Source organism: Henckelia pumila, unplaced genomic scaffold (assembly GCF_033568475.1).
Source record: "Henckelia pumila isolate YLH828 unplaced genomic scaffold, ASM3356847v2 CTG_466, whole genome shotgun sequence".
NCBI lineage: Eukaryota > Viridiplantae > Streptophyta > Magnoliopsida > Lamiales > Gesneriaceae > Henckelia > Henckelia pumila.
This window is the reverse complement of record NW_027331833.1, coordinates 2443378-2462391: the sequence shown is the minus strand read 5'-3', so window position 1 is coordinate 2462391 and position 19014 is coordinate 2443378. Positions and strand designations below refer to the sequence as shown.

The 19014-nt window shown below is 33.6% G+C and overlaps 1 protein-coding gene across 4 annotated transcripts; it reads left to right on the top strand.

Annotated features, from left to right (window-relative positions):
- Positions 1-7588: 7588 nt before the first annotated feature.
- Positions 7589-14151, top strand: LOC140872461 (ubiquitin carboxyl-terminal hydrolase 15-like). 4 transcript variants are annotated; one of them, XM_073275307.1, is made up of 15 exons: positions 7589-7788; positions 8360-8433; positions 9234-9343; positions 9549-10004; positions 10352-10875; positions 10949-11076; positions 11245-11333; positions 11445-11530; positions 11621-11783; positions 11977-12100; positions 12191-12348; positions 12440-12524; positions 12887-13099; positions 13235-13296; positions 13431-14151. In XM_073275307.1, exons 4-15 carry the CDS (start codon positions 9718-9720, stop codon positions 13960-13962), a joined length of 2451 nt encoding a protein of 816 aa, XP_073131408.1. In that variant the 5' UTR covers positions 7589-7788; positions 8360-8433; positions 9234-9343; positions 9549-9717; the 3' UTR covers positions 13963-14151. The 4 variants fall into 4 exon arrangements, with proteins under 4 accessions (XP_073131408.1, XP_073131407.1, XP_073131406.1 ...); XM_073275306.1 differs by lacking the exon at positions 8360-8433; XM_073275305.1 differs by lacking the exon at positions 9234-9343.
- The last annotated feature ends 4863 nt before the right edge of the window (positions 14152-19014 follow it).

Here is a 19014-nt window from a genome sequence, read left to right as displayed (position 1 = left end):
AGTTTATATGGGCACTCCGAATTCCTCCCAAAATCCGTGTTTTCTTGTGGAGAGCTTAAAGAGATTCCATTCCTACTAAAGCAAATTTGCTGAGGAATCATGTTCCAACTCAGGGAATTTGTTTTGTTTTAACACTACAAGAAAAATACTAATCAACAACACTCAATCGACAACGGTTTTATGCCATAACCGTTGTCTTTCACCCAATAACAATGGTTTTAATCAAAACCGTTGTCTTTGGGCGTTTTCTCAATAAAAAAGACAACAGTTTTTTAAAAACCGTTGTCTTTTGGGGGCATAAGACAACGGTTTTTTGAAACTGTTGTCTATGAACGGGTTTTTATGACCTACGACAACGGTTTTAATTAACTGTTGTATATTAGCGTGTTTTTAGGGGTCTATGACAACGGTTTTAAAAACTGTTGTTGTTTCTCTTTTTTTTTTTTAAAAACATATACATACAGGGTTTTTCTCTTCTTTTTTTAATTAATTAATAATTAATATATACATATACGCTTAAGAGGAGAGAACACAGAAAGGAAATCTAACCCAATCCAAAAATCCCTAGCCCCAACCCGTCGCCCCTTCGACCTAGCACAACTCCAACGCCGATCGATCGAGAATTGGTGAGCAGAAACAGCCCGAATTCAACATTCCTCCGGCCGCCGAATCGGATTCGTAGCTCTCAGCCCTGGAACTCCACCCTCTCAATGTTGGTAAAACCGTTAATCTCTTTCTTTTCCGATAGGTTCTTTCTTTCGGTGTCTCGTTGACTCATCTCTCCATTCCATATCCACGATTTGCGAAATTTGCAGATATAAACCTTCTCCTCGGACACAACCCCAACCTCTTCCTTCTCCAGAGCAGCTTGGGCTTCCGTTTCCTGGATTTGGCAGGCCGCCGCAGGACCCCGATTGAGATTCAATCTGCACCCATTTGGAGCGATATTGTTGGTGACTTTCTCTATCTCTTGCGTGGATTCATATCTTCGCTTCTATGACTCTCGAATTTCCACTTCTGGCTCATCTGCTCTGCCGTACGTACAATGCTCCGCCATGGCCAGAAGCCCTAAATCCATTAATATATGAAATTGTAAGTGTTTATGAAGAATTCACGACCCAAGATCGTTAATGGTTTAATAACATTTGCAGATATTACAGTATATTATTATTGTTGGGTACCCAACATAAGCTCTTGCTAACAGTGTTTCTAATCAGATATTAGTGCCGCGAGTTTCCAAGGTCAAGATCCCTCGGGGGTGGTATAGTTATATTTCGTTGTCTTGGAGTACTTTTTCATGGATTTTTAGTGTCTAATTACCATCAATATATATATGTAAGTATACATCTCGAATGTTAGTTTTAGGTATGCATGTGTTTCCTAGTCTGCAACTTAAGAATAGTGTTATAGCATGAAACTATGGTTAGAACAACCTCCTAAGACTTTGAGTTCTATGGAAAAAAGTAGTTTTTTTAACAATTATGGTGTCATTTTTCATCATATTTTGTTTTTCCCAACTACTCTCTGTTTTAGTTTCTTTCGTCCTCCTTTTTATTTTAAATTCTATCATGGTGGATAGTTATGACTATTATTAAAGTGAATAATTTTACTATTCAACTAGCCATTTTGTGTATATTTAATTATTGTCATGGAAAGAAGAGTTTTTTAAAGCTAAATAATTGATATTACCCATGTGCTCAATAATGCTCTCCATGGAAGCAATAAAGCCAAGAACACCTTAATTGATCTTTTACTCTATGGTCTTTCAGCCTGAGAGGAGGATGGAGGGTCCATGGGAAGCAAAGGATTTCATATTACATGGAGTTCTAGCCATGACGTATAGCTTTGACGTAAGAGTTCGATTAGATCGATCCCCGATTTGCATGGCCCAAAATCAGCCCTAGTCTGAGTTGTTTCTACACAAGCTCGATGGAAATAAGAAGTCTCCGAAAGAAAGCTCGTCGCCTCTGAAGATTAAGTCTAAAAGAATAACTCTCCAAAATCAAGCCCTTTGTATCATCCAATTTTTCTGCCCTAAAGAGCAAGTCTGGAAGTCGCACATTTGTGAGTTCTTTTGGTTGGATTTGAAATACTATTCTAACAAAATTGGTGTTTAAATACCGAGAGGGTTGACATTTATTTTATGTTTTCATAATGTGTAAACAAAGTTGTTTGATTAACAGTGCTGTAGCTTCTTATTTATCTGTTGAAATTATGTCGTGAACTAGGTGCAAGAGAGGGTTTATATATAGTTAAGGGCAAGCATTCATCGACTACAAGAGAATACACAAGATCAATGTAACTATCTTCTATATTTTCTGGAGCCTTTTTTTATGTTGTTATGTAGTTGTAATGGGTTTCCAATGGACTACATGAGGATATCCAAATTGCTCGTTTCGGATCTCATATCTTTCGGTTTGGCTGTTACTGAATTCAGTTTGTGCATAGCTACTGAAGCAAGATGCAGCTCAAATTTCTCTACTGGGCATTAGTTTTTGTTCCTCTTTGTACATAATTTAGAGTCAATCGTTGCATAGTTAGGAGGTAGTTCTTGGATTAATTTTACATGGAACCATATAATGTGTTACAAATATCATCTCCTCAATGTTGTCTGAGATACAAAATGTAGACTATTCTGCAATATGTCTGTTAAAATTCGTTTCTTTTATTTATTTGTAAATTCATATAGGCAGAAACTATTTTTGCTTGATATTGAATCTTGACTCCGATGATTAATTTTCATTTATGAATTATATGCTCTTTCAAATGGTTGTATTGTAAAGGGGCTGAAGTATGTTGCTATTCCTTTATATTTTCAGACTAGACAAAATGAGGTCCATAGCTCAAGTCGGATGCTTATCCATATGCTGAAGCGAGAGTTCTGAGTTTAGTTGTAAATATTTTTTTTGAATGTTGTAAATTTGTATTTTAAAATTTCGTGTGGTATGGAATCGATCGGGAACGAATTAGGGAGAGTGATGGTGCATCTTCTATTCTTTGAAACCTGACGTTTGGGACCAAACTTGAGAAATTCTTGTTGGGTTCGGGAGAGCATCATTTTCAAATTTTATCTGGATAGAAGGTGAATTTTTTTACAACTTCGGACTGATATTACATGTATGTTTTTTTTAAAAAAATATAGCATTGTATTAAAAATTAGTTATACTTCACCACTTTGAAATTGATATTTCTTTGTTATGTTCTTGTCAGTGCAATAGTTTTTTGTTCTTTTCTTTGCCATCTGTATTGTTTCCCTTTATGTTGCAGAAAGAGGCATGCTTATTCCCAGTATGGTGATAATATTTTCACACCAGTGGAGAGAGAACTTATATTTGATATAGTAAGTCACCGTTCTCTCACACTTTTGATTTGATTGTTTAAGTATCATACAAAAAGAAATATAACCATTTCTAAAGATGCATAGATTTGACCTCTGGACATTGTGTCAAATAATATGGTACCAGGCCACATTATATTATTATTATAAGAAAGGATCCGAGGGGTTCTCAAATATCTTCTTAATTCTTTCCCACATATATAACTCAACTTCTTTTTCATTTGTTTGCATTCCAATTTTTTTCTTTTAAGTAATCACCATTTCTTTAACCACAACTCCAACTTCTTGATCTCGTCCATATTCTTCAAAAACATGTATGATAACGAAATGAACCATTTCACATGCTTGCATTGCCACCCTCATACCTACATTAGAATGATAATATTGCATTCATTCATTCCATCTCTTCATCGAAATATATACATTCTTGCTTTCTTTCTTCATATCAAACTTTTTTTGACCATTTTTCAGGTTCAAAATCTCATAGAGAGGTGCTTGCTTCTTCATATGGACAGAGACCAGTGTGTGAAGGCCTCTCGTGACGATCACCAGTATGTATTACTTGTATATATATATATATGTATTTTCATGATTTCTTGATGAATATTATGTGATTATGCTCTAGGAAGCTAGAAAGATCATAAAAATTTCAAGCACTAAGATAGTAAGAAACTTGTATTGAATCTAAATTAAAGTTTTAATAAATGGTTTATTTCTTAGCTAGTGTTACTACTTATTTCTATGAAGTTTATGTTCTATCACTGTTTAATTTTAAAGTTTACTTTTTTGTTTTTTGAGGACTTTTGTTGTTGATACTTAGATTTTCTCTAAAGTAATTTATGAGTTTGAAGATATATTTCTTAATACAAAAGACAATCTGGTTTACAATTATGGTTTTTAATTTATGTTATATATCTTTATTTTAAGCATGTGTCTTCAAGAGTATTGGGAAAAATGCCGGAAAGCCAAAAAATATAAAGGTTTTAGCAAGTGAAGGAGCGCTGAGAATTGCAGTGTGGTCTCTTTACATTCGGTTATTAGTGTAATTTTTTGTCATTTTATTTGTTGTATTATTTTTCAAAATGTTGTAAATCTTATTTTCGAACGTTGAAAAATTGTTTATTGAATTTTATATTTGAATTTTGTATTTTAAATAATTTATAATACTGCAAAATTGTGTATTAAATTTTATTTTTTTTGTTTTTATCTGAAAAAAGACAACGTTTTTTAACTGTTGTCGTAGGTAGTTTAAAACTGTTGTTGAAAGTTTTGCTTTTTAAAAAAACACGCTCAAACCGTTGTCTTTGATGGCAAAGACAACGGTTTTTCACCGTCGTAAAACCGTTGTCTTTTCGTATAAGACAACGGTTTTAACCGTTGTCTTTGAGCGCTCTCTTTAACAACACGGGATTTAACAACAGTTTTTTATGGCCTTTAACAACGGATAAAAACCGTTGTTGTTTTGCATTTTTCTTGTAGTGAATTTGTTTCGTTTTTTATGTAGATCACACATGGCAACTACCAGTCATTGTCTTTTGTTCTGTGATGCTATTCGTAATATTTGGAAACTCTCAGACTTTTGGTTCATTTTGAAATCATTACAGCGGGAGAAGAAAGATTAGTCTGGATTGCTGAAATTAAAGCAAATTCCCGCTTCTCTTGACTGGAGTTCTTCGTCATGTTTCTTTTGGTTATTTGATAATGTACCTAATTGGCTTTCTGTAATCGCTTCTCTTGACTGGAGATTTTAATCTATATGAATGACTTCTTTCTCAAAAAAAAAATATATATATGTATTAATGATCCCACATGTACTTTAATTGCCTGACTCAGGTTTAACTAATGACGAGTTCTTCGGAATATATAATTCGTATTTACTCCCACCAATAAAATATAGAGAATGAAGGCACTATATTTTTTAAAAAAGATTTTTTTTTTTTCCGATAAATGAATTTGGAAAGTTTTGATTTGGTCATTAATTCTGGTCCCATCAAAGTTCTACTGAAATAGATAACATTTGGTCATGTCCAAAAACATCTCAACTGACTTTCTTACAATATGATTGCGGTAAAGTTTGATTAAAATATTTTATCAAATATTCTCACCAAATCGAATCATTCGATCTTGGATATAAATAAAATAGTCATATAGGAAAGTTATTTATATTAGCATATTTGCACACACGATGTGTATGATAATTTTTTTTTTGTTAAGAATGTTAACCATATATAAGTAGTTAAAATATCATTTCTTCTATTAGGTATTTTCTATTCTATTAGTTTTTCAAATAATTATGAATTTAAAAATAGATAAATAAAATGATTGTATTATATATTAAATAGAAATAATTAAATAAAAAAAAGAAATAGAGATTATGGAGAGAAAAAGTTTTAGTGTGCGTGTGTGTGTGTTTTTTTAAATATTTTTTAATATCTTGGCATACCAAGAGACGGATTATTCTATGCTATGTAGTCAAATTATAACCATTAGATCAACACACATGTCAATTGCCATAAAAATATAAGGATCCCACGTGATCTAATGGTATTAAATTAGGGGAAGAAACACTTCCGGTGTTGCATAGACTAACCCCCAAGAAACCAACTAAGGATCTCTTTCATAATAATAGTAATAGATGAGAGGAGTTAACTAAGGATCTCTTTCATAATAATAGTAATAGATGAGATGAGTTATTATTATTATTATTATTATTATTATTATTATTATTATTATTATTATTATATTTTTTTTTTAATAAAATGGGGGTGGAAAGTGCTATTTAATATAACTAATATTACCAAAAAAAATTTTAATAATACATAAAACATATATCGAGCGATATGTGGTGTTTACATAATTCTATATAGAGCAGAATGAATCTTTTTAATAATCAAACTTGTGAGAAATTTAAATTAATTAAAATAAAAACTAAAAGAAACTGATGATTTATTTTATGTAATTCAACATATCTCCACCAATCATCTCTTTATAGTAGAGTTGAAAGCTTGCTGAAAACATCAAATCAATAAAGATGTTACTATATTTAATGATAATCTCTCATCTACAACAGAAATGATTGTTTGGTTAAATATCAAAATCAGTAAAGGTATTTTATTTTATAAACAATATATGGGCAACTATGATATAATTACTATTTAATCAAAGTTGAGTCTACTACTAATCGAAATACTTTTTAATTGATTTGATAAAACTTTATTTAAAAGTACAGCCATATCTTCGTTATATAACTTTATTGATGAAATTTTTTTTTTCTTCCTAAAATCAATTTTTTTTAATCTTCGAGCATTTCTTTATATATCTATATTTTTAAATTTAATTTTATCTTTATCTATATTTTAAAATTTGTAGATAATTTACCATTATTAATATAAAACAATATTGAAAATAATTAATTTAAAAATAACAAAATTATCATTTATAATTAATATTTGAAATGTTGCACATGCGCTAGTATAGATTATATACTGACCCTGCACAGCCTATGATGTTCTCATTCTCTTAATAAGACAAAAGATTGAGTACTATTTCAGCACACCATCATTCTTCCCCACAAGGCAACAAGATTGCAACTCTTTCTTTCTTTTTTTCTTTTTTTAATTTTTATTTTTTTAAAAAAAAAAATAAATTGTAGAAAGGAATATTCCCCAAAAAATTTAGATTTGACGCCAATTTATTTTTAGCAAATGACTTTTTGGAAATTAGAGGATTTCATGACCTTATATTTATGTCTTGAGTAGTTATAGAAAACATAAATCACTTTTTAAAGGGTAAAATTCCAACTAAATATTTCAGTTGAACACTAAATTTTAAAATATTTATATGTGGATGATTTTTTAAATTACAAAAACTCTTACAATACGGTCTCACGATTCAGATTTATGAGATGAATTTTTAATATGATCCGATTCATAAAAAAAATTTATTTTTATAGTAAAAATTACTTTGCACTTCAAATATGGATCTAGTCGACTTTGTGATGACTAAAATTCTTAAAATTATCTCAAAAAAACTTACCCTTCTCTGAAAATTTCAAAAAATGGATTATATATTATTATTATATATAAAGGTGTGTATTGGTTGTATGTGGATTAAATGCAAGTTTTATTTATATTTCATAACAAACTCAAATTAACTAATATAGAAAGAATAGAATGTGCCGGTCAACAATTGAAAAGGAAAGGAAAACTGAGCGAGACCACTTTCATGTCTCACGGGGGTCCTATAATTACAGCTTCTGTACCAATGAAATCACGACACGTGTAAATCCAAGGTCATGCGGGGGCTATGCTTGCGTGTGAGTGGTCACAGGGGAGTGTACCCCATTCTATAAAGTTGGACCAAGAAATAGCTAAGTGTGAAAATAGTGACCTTCTAATGGAGGCTAGTACCACCAGCGCTGTGGTTTTCTTGCCAATACTGAATAGAAAAAGGTACAATTCAAAACCAAGATGAATTTTTTGATTTTGTTTTTTTGCAGTTTTGTGGGTAATTTATGCCAAAATCTCTTTCAATTTATATGTTTATGGATCTTTGTTTGCATTTTAAGCATGTTTGTTTGTGTATTTGTCTGTGAAATCTTTTAATTCATTGTTGCTATGACGTGGGCTTTGCTCATTTTGTTGAAATCTACTCAAAGATTGGATTTTTATGGCATGGTGTTCTGAAAATTTCGAATCATTTTGGAGGGGTTACGTGAAATGCAGTAAATAATTTTAGCTTCTTACCCTAGAGGCAATGTTGGCTTCTAGGGTTCTCATGTTCTGGGATTTGTTACAAGTATTTGAAAAGTTTAGGTAAGCATTCTATACTTTTGAAGTTTTTATCAAATATTAATCCTTCTTGTGGGCTACTTGATGCTGAAGTTTGGATTTCCTTTATGGGTTAATTATGGTGTTTTGATATAGCCTATGATTAAAGCTTGTTTTGTTTCTGAAATTAGTCAATGGGATGGGGAATTAATGTTTTTTGGCTGTTCGTTACTTGCTTAACTGGTTTTGGCAGGGTGGTTTATGCCTAAAATGTTTGGTGGGAGAGCTGTGTTGGCACAAAGCCATGAATTGACAAATTGATTGAGAGTATGTATAGATTTTCTTAATTAGGAAACAGTAGATTTAAAAGATTTTTAGAATTACATATTTATTTGTCATTTCCGTTGTTTACACACGTTTCTTGCGGAGTATCTTTTGACTCATTTGAAGTGCTTTTGAACATTCAAGATTCGAGTCCCAAGACTGTTCCATAACTGTAAGCGCTTGGATTTTCTGACAATTTAAACCTGTTTAGAAAACCACTTGCTAGCTATAGGCAGAGACCTCCCAATGTTCCTTTACAATCTAGGAAAGTTTCAATTATAAGAATGAAGAATCCTTAATGATTTCGTGAAAAATTGTCAATGCAATAAACCGATATGCAAAATATATTTATCATCATTGTCTATGATCTTGTGATTCCATATCCATGAAACATTACATAATCTTAGGAAAGTAACTAAAATAGTAACTACGACTCTACGAGATTACTTATACCCGAATGAAAAAATAAGCATATCAGATAATAGAGTTGGTTAAGTTATGTATGAACCTTGAGGTTCATTCAGTAATGTACACCTTGAGGATTTTGTTTGTGTGAAAGGTGCTGAATGCCCTTTGAAGATTTGGAAGTGTCGTGAAAAGCATCTGATTCTTTAAAAGCATCTGATTCTTTAAAATTATTATTATTTTATAAATGATTTCTGGAAGCAAAAACTCTTTTAGAAAAGTTCTTATAAGACAATTTTTCGGGCGCCGGAAAATATGGCTTTTAAAATCCATCTTAAACTTTTTTTTATTAATTAATAAAAAAATTCTAAAATTGAGTTTGATTTTTATTTTCACAGAAAAAAGGCTTAAAATGTCTATAGCCTAAACTTCTGTGGAGAAACTGGCTCATAATGGAGTGGTACAGGTTCATGCTTTTGAATATTCGCTGAATAATGAGATTGACTAGGTGACAACAATTCTATCGAGCAACTTTACTTGCAGAACTTATAATTCTGAAATTCACTTTAAAATTTCTTTCTTTTTCTGGACTAAAACAAAATTTGAACTTCGCACATTGATTATTCCAAGATCATGATCTTGTTTTCTATTTACATGTTTTAATGGTATAATAACATATTCACTAATATGTTAGTCAATTTTCTCATTGACAGTTGTTTTACAAACTAAGGAGCACAATCACTAAAACAGCAAGTGATGCACACTGTGAAACGTATATGGACTCCTGAATTTTGAAATGACGTGTTAGTGTGTCTTGAGGAATTTGTTTTTCGGAAGAGATTTTATTGCGAGACTGTTGGACATGAGTATGCTGGTTATGACATGCATGGGCCAAGGGATATCGACATTTCGGCGTTGTTTCTTTTCTTCGTTGCACTCCCCCTTGTTGCTTATTTCTTATTAGGAAAATGGAGTGAGGCTGCGAAGAGGAAAAATAGGATAAGTCTAATTGCTAAAAGTGCTGTTGAGGAAGCTCTTCGAGTTGAAGATATGGCTGTGGGATGTGTCATTCCCATGGTGAGTGTGCCGAGCAATGGTTTCCATCAGTGTGCCAGATGCTTTGGTGCAGCTACTACTCGTTGCTCCCACTGCAAATCAGTTTGGTATTGGTATGACTATATATTTGATTTCATAAAGCACTTGTTTAAAGTAATGAAGCTATGGAATATTGTCACACATCGAAAATAGCTTCCTAAGATAATGCAATATGCTCTTCTGGTAATCGGGTTAACTATTTTTGTCAAGCAAGAATGAGTTGTATAAAATATAGTTTCTCATGGACCCAATCAGGGAGAGTGTCGCTTGCATGTGTTCCCTTGCCCTGTGGGCCTAGTGCTTGTTAGATGACCTCCAATTTGTTCATATTTTTCTACCTTGTGATTCTGAATATCTGGCGTCAACTTTCGTTTACTGAAAATGCTGAAAAATAATAGACTCGTTTGCAATGTCAATGTAGTTCTGGGGGGTGTCAGATTACTCACTGGAGGCAAGTTCACAAGCTTGAGTGCCATCAATTGGGAAACAACTGCCAAATCTCATCTCTGAATAGCCCAACTGACGGATCTCGGGTAAGGATCTCGGCCGATGAAAGTACTGATGCAGTTATACACGAATCCAATGAGAAGCACCCAAGTCTGGAGAAAAATTCTGCAGGTGACATCATTTCTCCTCCTCGAAATCCACCGACCTACTCCAATGGAATGAAAATCGATAAATCTGGAAAACATGGTAGCCAAAGATCCATAAATAAGTCATCTTGTTCATTAATGAATGGAGATGCTGATCAAGAAATCATGTTTTATGAAAGTGGGATGGTTAAACGGAAAAGTGCGAATTCTGATGATACAGAAGGCTTGAATTGCACTCCTGAAAAGACTTCAATGAACAAAGCAAAATCCGCAATGCATTCTCGCGTTGACAAACTGCAAAAATCAGCAAAATCTGCGGTGAAAATGTCTAAATGTAATGCAGGGGATTCAAGTAGGTCTATGAACGAATTATTCATTATAGCAGTCCATCTAATGATCTCTCTTACCAAGTTATGTTGGTGTAGGCATCCCATTACAGGAAAACAATCTGGTTGCAAACCTTGAAATCACGAGGAAAATGGGTTTTCCGAAGTCTGTGAAACTTGACAATCAGCATTCAGAAGAGAGAAAAAAGAAGCAACAAAAAGTGCAGGTTAGTTTTCCAAGATGTTCTCCTGAATTGGTGACATGCCATGAGACAACACTATACAAATCGGTGGAATATTAATTACGGGTCGAAAATTGGTCAATTCTATGAAATTTGTAATTTATTTAGATTTGAATGAGAAACTCATCATATTGGGCTTTTCTAAATTGCCAGATGCTTTTTCCCTATGAAGAATTTGTAAAGTGCTTTCAGTTGGACGTTCTGAATGTGTCACCCAGAGGACTTGCAAATTGTGGGAATAGGTAAAAGTTTGATCTTACAGAACAAAACAATTCAAGTACTTCAAACTCGACAGCTTATATCTAAATTTTGCTGTTGTGTTAAGACTAAATATTTTTCAAATTGTTATGCAGTTGCTACGCTAACGCGGTGTTACAATGTCTAACATCCACTAAGCCCCTGATCATTTATCTTCTTCGTCAATCACATTCTAAAGCGGGTAATTATTTTTATAATATCCCTCTGCAAAGTTGCTGTCCAACATTCCTTTGCAGTATTTGCTGGAATTTCATAAGCATATACATATTAGGTTGTGACAAAGCTTGGTGCCTCATGTGTGAACTTGAGCGACACGTAATGATGCTACGCGAAAGTGGATATCCGTTATCTGCTGGAAAAATTCTTATGTATATTCGAAGTCTTAATTCTCAGATTGGCGATGGAAGTCAGGAAGACGCTCATGAATTTTTACGGTGCGATAACATTCATTGAAACTTTTGCATCTGTTGAAGTACTTTCAGTTTTGACTTATATTCTCGTCTTCAAAAATAATTATGCACACATTGACAATGGATTGGAATGCCAAATTTAACATGTTTAAAAAATTATGTTCTAATTTTGATGCAATAGAGCTTTTAACCTTGATGAAATATCTTGCATATTCAGGCTTATTATTGCTTCTATGCAATCTATATGCCTGGAACGTCTGGGTGGAGAAAAAACGGTGGATCCCTGGCTACAGAATACAACTTTTGTTCAACATACATTTGGGGGTCTTCTTAGATCCAAGGTGTTTTTTCAGACCCTTTGAGAACTCTCCTTTGTTATATTGTTTAGTTTCTGTGCAAGATTGAATGGAACAAAACCCTTTGAGAACCAGGTCAAATGTTTGAGATGCCACCATGAGTCAGAGCAACGTGAAAACATAATGGATCTTACTCTGGAGATATTTGGTCGGGTCGAGTCATTGGAGGATGCATTGACACAGTTCACCAGTTCAGAAGATCTTGATGGGGATAACATGTATAGATGTGGAAGGTGTTCAGTTTTTTTATTTCTGCATTATTTTGTTTACAAGGAGGAGCGAGTTCTCCAGCTTGTCGTATAACATTGTTTTGGTTCTTGAAAGGTGTGCTTCTTACGTTCGTGCACGAAAGCAATTGAGCATAGTGGAGGCTCCAAATATTTTGACTATTGTATTGAAGAGATTTCGGGTATTTTTTGATTGGAAACTATTGTCCCTTGTATCCATGCACATTCAAATGGAAATATAATAAAATGGATTTTGATTGTTTCTTGAAAATATGCGACAGAAATCAATCTCAATTGGATTTCCCTTTTCTTTTCAATTGGCAAAATCTTGGATTCAAATACAGCAATACTTCTCTGGAATAGGCTTCAACACTGAATCGAACCAGCCTCCCATCCTTCATTACTTTTATATTCTTGAGATTCTCACTATGAAGTGCATGAGCTCATCTTTGGATAGCTTTCTCTATGTTTCTTGGTGTATTGTATTCTATTTCGTTTAAATTTGATCATTCGTGTTGGTGTAATATTGTGCTTTAATTATCAGGAGGGAAATTACGGCAAGATAAATAAATGCATAAGGTTTCCCGAAATGCTGGATATGATCCCGTTTATGACTGGAACAGATGACATTCCACCACTTTACATGCTCTACGCCGTAGTTGTTCATTTGAATACATCAAACGCATCATTTTCCGGTCATTACATATCATATGTGAAAGATCTGTCGGGCAATTGGTTCAAGATTGATGATACAGAGGTACAGCCTGTCGGTATTCCTGAAAACTACGGAAAAAAAGATCGTATTCACTTGAGTGATTGAACATTATTCATCGTTTTGTTTTGTTTTCTGGTAAATTAATTTGTGATGCCGCATTTATGGTCTCGTTGGCAGGTGCAACCAGTACGGTTGAATGAGGTGATGTCCGAAGGAGCATACATTCTGTTCTACATGAGGTAACAGTAAGCTTCATTTAGAGCATCTTCTCATACTTTACTACAGGTTCCAGTCAGGATAACCGAGCTCGGCTCAAGCTCATATTGTAGAGCAACTTAAACATGAATAAATTCTTTGTTTCTACTGTTTGCAGGTCCTATCCGCGTCCTGCTAGAGCATACGGTGGAAGAGTCCGCAGTCATCAGTCTCACACCATGCCTAAACAATGCTCGTCGAAACTCGAAAAATCTTCAGAACCAGAGCAGAGCCAACTTCGTCACAACTTCACCAGAAGAGACCCTCTTCTGGATCGTAGAGGAGTCTCTCTCAAAGGGGATAGAAGTAGATCACCAATCACGAGCAATTGTTCTGAGTTCTCCGAGGCCACATCCAGCGATTTGTCCCTCTTCACAAGCTCGGATGATGCCTCTTTTACCACCGAAAGCACCAGAGACTCTTTCAGCGTTGTTGACTTCTTAGATTCTGCTCCGTTGTCCTCAATCTTCGAATCTCTATATTCGAGCAGTAAGCCTGAGACGAGATTCGCTCACGAAGAGAAGGGCTACGCTTCAGCTTCATATTCAACAACTCCTCCAAGCAGAGATTGGAGAGGGGATGCAAGACGACCGTTCGACATTCTACCAACAGCACATGTGTACAATTCCCAGAAATGGATCCCTTCATGAACTATGATAATTTGTGAAACATGATTCCTAAGACTGCATACAATTATTATTCAAAATGGCTAATAACTAATTGGCTACCTAGTTGAAATTGTGTCTCATATTTTTGTTTTCCCGAATGTAGTAATGAGGCATATGAAACTTTAATTCTAACCGAAGAATGATGTATCTTAAATGGAATTGTTGGTCAATATGATTCATTCCTTCGCAGAACTATTCTGCAAACATTATTTCTGAAACATCCGTCATTGGTTCAATTTTTTTTGCTCATGAAATAGCTAGCATTGACATTGGTGGGAATGATGCAGCAAAAGAAAATATCATGGAACGTCCCATCAATTGGATGTGATGAAATGTAAGTCCAATAGTTGAGTGTCTGTCATCACAATGGTTGACAAGATATATCATGGAACGTCCCATCAATTGGATATGATGAAATGTAAGTCCAATAGTTGAGTGTCATCACAATGGTTGGCACGGTGGGTGAGTAACATATCAAAACCCATATATATATATATATATATATATATATATATATATATATATATATAGTAACCCGTATCCTGAATTAATGGATAATTAATCCAGCATTCATGTTTAGATTAAGTAAAACATGATTAAGGGATTTCCAGACAAGTCTAAGAAGTTCAAAAATAGATTCAGAGCGATCGAAAATGGTTCGGTAGGAGTTTTGGGCTTCGAGAGGAACGGAAGCTCCGAACAAGAGGTTCGGAAGCTCTGCCGAGATCGGAAGCTCAGAACTCAGATCGGAGGCTCCGATCAGACCTCGGGGACAGCTGTCTGAAATATTATGTCATTAATGACGTCACAGAGATAGGAAGCTCCGAAGTAGGATCGGAAGCTCCGATCGGAGTTTCGGTGACCAGCCAGTGGTTGACACGTGGTTGGCTGAGAAGGTTCGGAAGCATTGGACCGGAAGCTCCGATCGTGCGATCGGAATCTATAAAAAGAGGAGCCGAGCTCATTTGTGAGATGCACCATTTTCTCCCCTCTCTCTCGTTCTTAGCCTTTTATATGTAGTTTTAGGACTTTTTAGTCGTCCTATTGGCAAGCCTGAAGTGTCTAGGCGCTACGGAGCTAGTAGCGAAGCTTTGGCTAAGTTTTGGGACTATTGCTATCAGCGGGCTGACGACGGACGCAGGTATAGCTTTTGCTTTCTAAAAATATTTAGGAGTATGCAATAGCTTAATTAAGGCTTTTAGAGCTTAAATATTGATGCATAAATACTTTGCATTGTAGAGCTGATGATAGGCTTGGAACCTAGAGTGGGAATGCTAGGACTACCTTTAGTAAGGTACGTAAGTACTGACTAAGATGACCAACATGATATATGATATATGTGTTGCATCTGTATGTGCTATGTGTTTTACCATGTTTTACTGTTTTAGCACATGCATGTTTTTATATATACTAGCTTCATCTCGTAAGAGATGAACCATTGACAGTTTTCATAGGGAGCATGCATCTCATTTTGGACTCGAGTCAGGTATTGACAGTTTTCATATGAGACTTGTATCCTTTTTTGGGATTCAGGTCAGGTTAGGGAGGCTCAGCCCCTGGTTTTGCTATCACTAAAAGCGACCATGATGGTGGATTAGACGCTATAGTTGATAGGAAAATATACGAGTACCTCCGTGGACTAGCTATCTGGCAAGGTGTTGTATATTCAGTGGCGCCCCTGAGCAGACTGTTTTACCTATGTTTTAAAGTCACTTATGTGCTTCATATATTTTATAGATCATTGTTTTCGTATTGAGCGTAGTCGCTCACGTCCAGTATTTTCTGTATGTCTGGACATCCTATTCGACGGGACAGGTACAAGTGCAGGTAGTGAGCCCAGTAGCTCGGAGAAACCGACGTCCAGGGAGACAGCAAGTTCAGCTGTAGGTCTTATCTATTCGATCGAGTTGTATAATCGAATTAATTTAATCGGTTGTATTCTTTCGGTCAGCATTTATTTAAGTTTTTCACAGCGTATTTTTTTTAATTGCATGCTTAATTATGCTCTAACTTTGATAAATTAGGTAGTGGATCCGAGTTGAATCTCTACAATATATATATATATATATATAGAGGATTGTTCCCCTGCACTTAGGGTGCTTGGGAAATTTGGGCGCCAGCTATGTCAATTTTTTTTTCTTTTTAAAATATTTGGCCCATTCACTCCACCATCACCCATCACCAGATTCACCGCTCACGCCTTTCACCCTCCACTATTCACGCTCCATTACTGATTACTGTCATTTTTTGTTCCACCCCCAACCACCCCGACTACCCATCACCGTCACCACAGTCCGACGCGTATCTGTCCACTCATCTCGTCCGTTCACCACCATCACCTCACGGGGCCCCTGTAATTTCAGATTTGGACCATTCATGGCCGCTCAACCCATCACCACCTTTGCCTGAAATTCCAGATCCGTGTAAGCCACCCCATCTCTATGATTAAGGCTCTGGATTAGAACTTGAACGAGTGCCGACTCGAGCAGCAACCATCCTTGCGAACAATATAAGCCCTAGCCACAACTTTGGCCAATCGTTCTCTGACCGCACCAGTTCCGACCACTCATTTCCCTCCCTCTGTTTGGACCGAAAGACAAAGACATGGGAATTGGGAGGAGATGAGGTCAACAGTAAAGAGTCATGAGAGGAAGAATGGAAAGAGTTCTCAGAAGAAAAAACCAAGCCACATAGAAAACTTAAAAAAAAAAAAAAAAAAAAGCCCACATGGGGCGCCAGCTAACCCGGCGCCCCAATTTCCCCTGCACCTGGAACAAAATCATATATATATATATATATATATATATATATATATATATATAAATAAAAGTGACATTTTGTTTATTAATTGAAAGTTATTTTAATTTTTTTTGTCTATATCTATATATCGATAGAAGTGACATTTTGTTTATTAATTGAAAGTTATCTTAATTTTTTTGTCTAATGTAAATCTAAAAAATTATTAATTTTGTGGATTTATTTTAATTTTTATCATGCTCGCAATGTTTTTAGTTTACTAAATTTTTTAACATAATATTTTGATTATTTAACTTTTAAGAAATATATATATATCACATATTTATCACATCCAATTAAATAGTGTCACATCATTGGTGCGCATGATAGTGGTCATGATAGGTGGGCGCTTGAAAGAAATTCTATGAGTTTCTTTCAAGTGCCCACCTATCATGACCACTATCATGCGCACTAATGATGTGACACTATTCTATTGGACCTACAATTTATCACATCTTTATCACATCCAATTAAATAGTGCCACATCATTGGTAAACATGATAGGTGGGCACTTGAAAGAAACTATATATATATTTAAAAGTGACATTTAAAAGTGGAACTTTTGAATTTTAATTATGAATTTACATATTTATCCTTGTATTTCTTAAGCTTTTGTCTTAATATGAGGTTGTTTAAGTAATTTAATTTGTTAATTTAGTGTGACATTAAATTTCCATGATCTCATTTCAATAAATATTCATCGTGTTTTGTGTTTTTTGTATATCATGACCATATTAATTAATGGCTTCAAATTTTCAAGAAAAAAATTAATGACTTCAAATTTATTATATTTTTGTTTAATTTATTTATTTTAACTTACCTCTTGATCATAAAAATTGTATATCTTTATCTACTAATTAGTCAAAAAAATAATATTTTTATTTCTAATTTTTTGTTATTTTCTACATTGATGTATATCTATGAATTTAACTGCAACATTTTTAGCTTTCAACTTATTCGTTTAAAGGATTTTTAAGTGTGTTAAGGTCTTGCACTATATAAACTTTTGATGTTAAATTGGATTCAGTTACAACTACATTCATTTATTTACATTTATACTCACTTAGATATATTATATATAATTTCTTTTTGGATGTTTTTTTACTTCAAGTTTAAATATCAAATTTCCAATTATTGGTTAGATTTTCGAATGCTTACTTTTAGTTATGATTTTCTAAGTAAAATGAAGGATAATAAATAGAAAATGACTTATCAATGTGTAGGAGTTAATTATCTGCTTGAATCGTGAATTTGCAAACATTGTATTCTCTTCATTACAATAACTAATTGATATCTTTTTATTTTCGAGTTGTTTACTTGTTTATTCAGGTTATATTAAATATTGGAGTAATATGCATAATACGTTGTTTATAAATGGAAGCATATAGTATTGTTCTAACTAATTTTGTGATATTTTTCCCAAGTAATATTGAGGGGAAAAATATATTGATTACAAATATTTAGGGACAAATAAAATTTGAGGAGATATCTTTGTATCTTATGAAGTGGTCTGACTTATTTATATTTATGAGATATGTTGATATGATCTAAAATTGCAATGAAAAATAATACTTTTGACATAAAAATATAATTTTCAATTTGTTGGGTCAACCCATCTCGTAAATTTGCCGATGAGACGGTCTAATATATGGAAGTTTTTATGAAAAAATTTTATTGATAAAAAATCTTCAATAATATTGATAGATTTTATGTAATTATGCACTTTTTTTAAAGTACTTCAATTTTTTGTTTGAATATTGTAAAAAATATCTTATATAACTAAAATTCATGTCGTTTTAGTACTATATATGATACAATATTAAATTAAATTATTAAAACTTACAAGTGTTGATGATGAAAATTGGGGTTGTAAAAAAAGAAAAATCACGGTGAACTCAAATTAATTTCACGTGGAAACAAATTCTTCTTGTTTTATCAAGGTGTTATGGATTAAATCAAATTGAGTTAATAATTAAGAAAAACGAGTGGTGAGATAAAAAACAAAAAATCCTTATCTTCATATCATTAATTAGAAGTTAAAAAAATGAATAAAATATATCAACATTAGTGATGATATTGGAAAATCAAATAATTTATTATGATGACTTGTAATTTAAAACGTAATAAAATAAAAGGTAATTCAAAATAATGTTAAAAGTGTAAGATCGGTAAAATTTGACTACGAATTCTTCTCGATGTTTAGCGTTTAATTGATTCATAATTGTGGGTCCTAAATGT

Excerpts from the sequence above, each read along its gene's own strand:
- LOC140872461 (XM_073275303.1), top strand. The coding sequence starts at position 9,718 with ATGCATGGGCCAAGGGATATCGACATTTCGGCGTTGTTTCTTTTCTTC. Across the intron at positions 11,077-11,244 it reads AGAAGCAACAAAAAGTGCAG|ATGCTTTTTCCCTATGAAGA; the intron begins GTTAGTTTTCCA and ends CTAAATTGCCAG. Across the intron at positions 12,525-12,886 it reads TTGTATTGAAGAGATTTCGG|GAGGGAAATTACGGCAAGAT; the intron begins GTATTTTTTGAT and ends TTTAATTATCAG.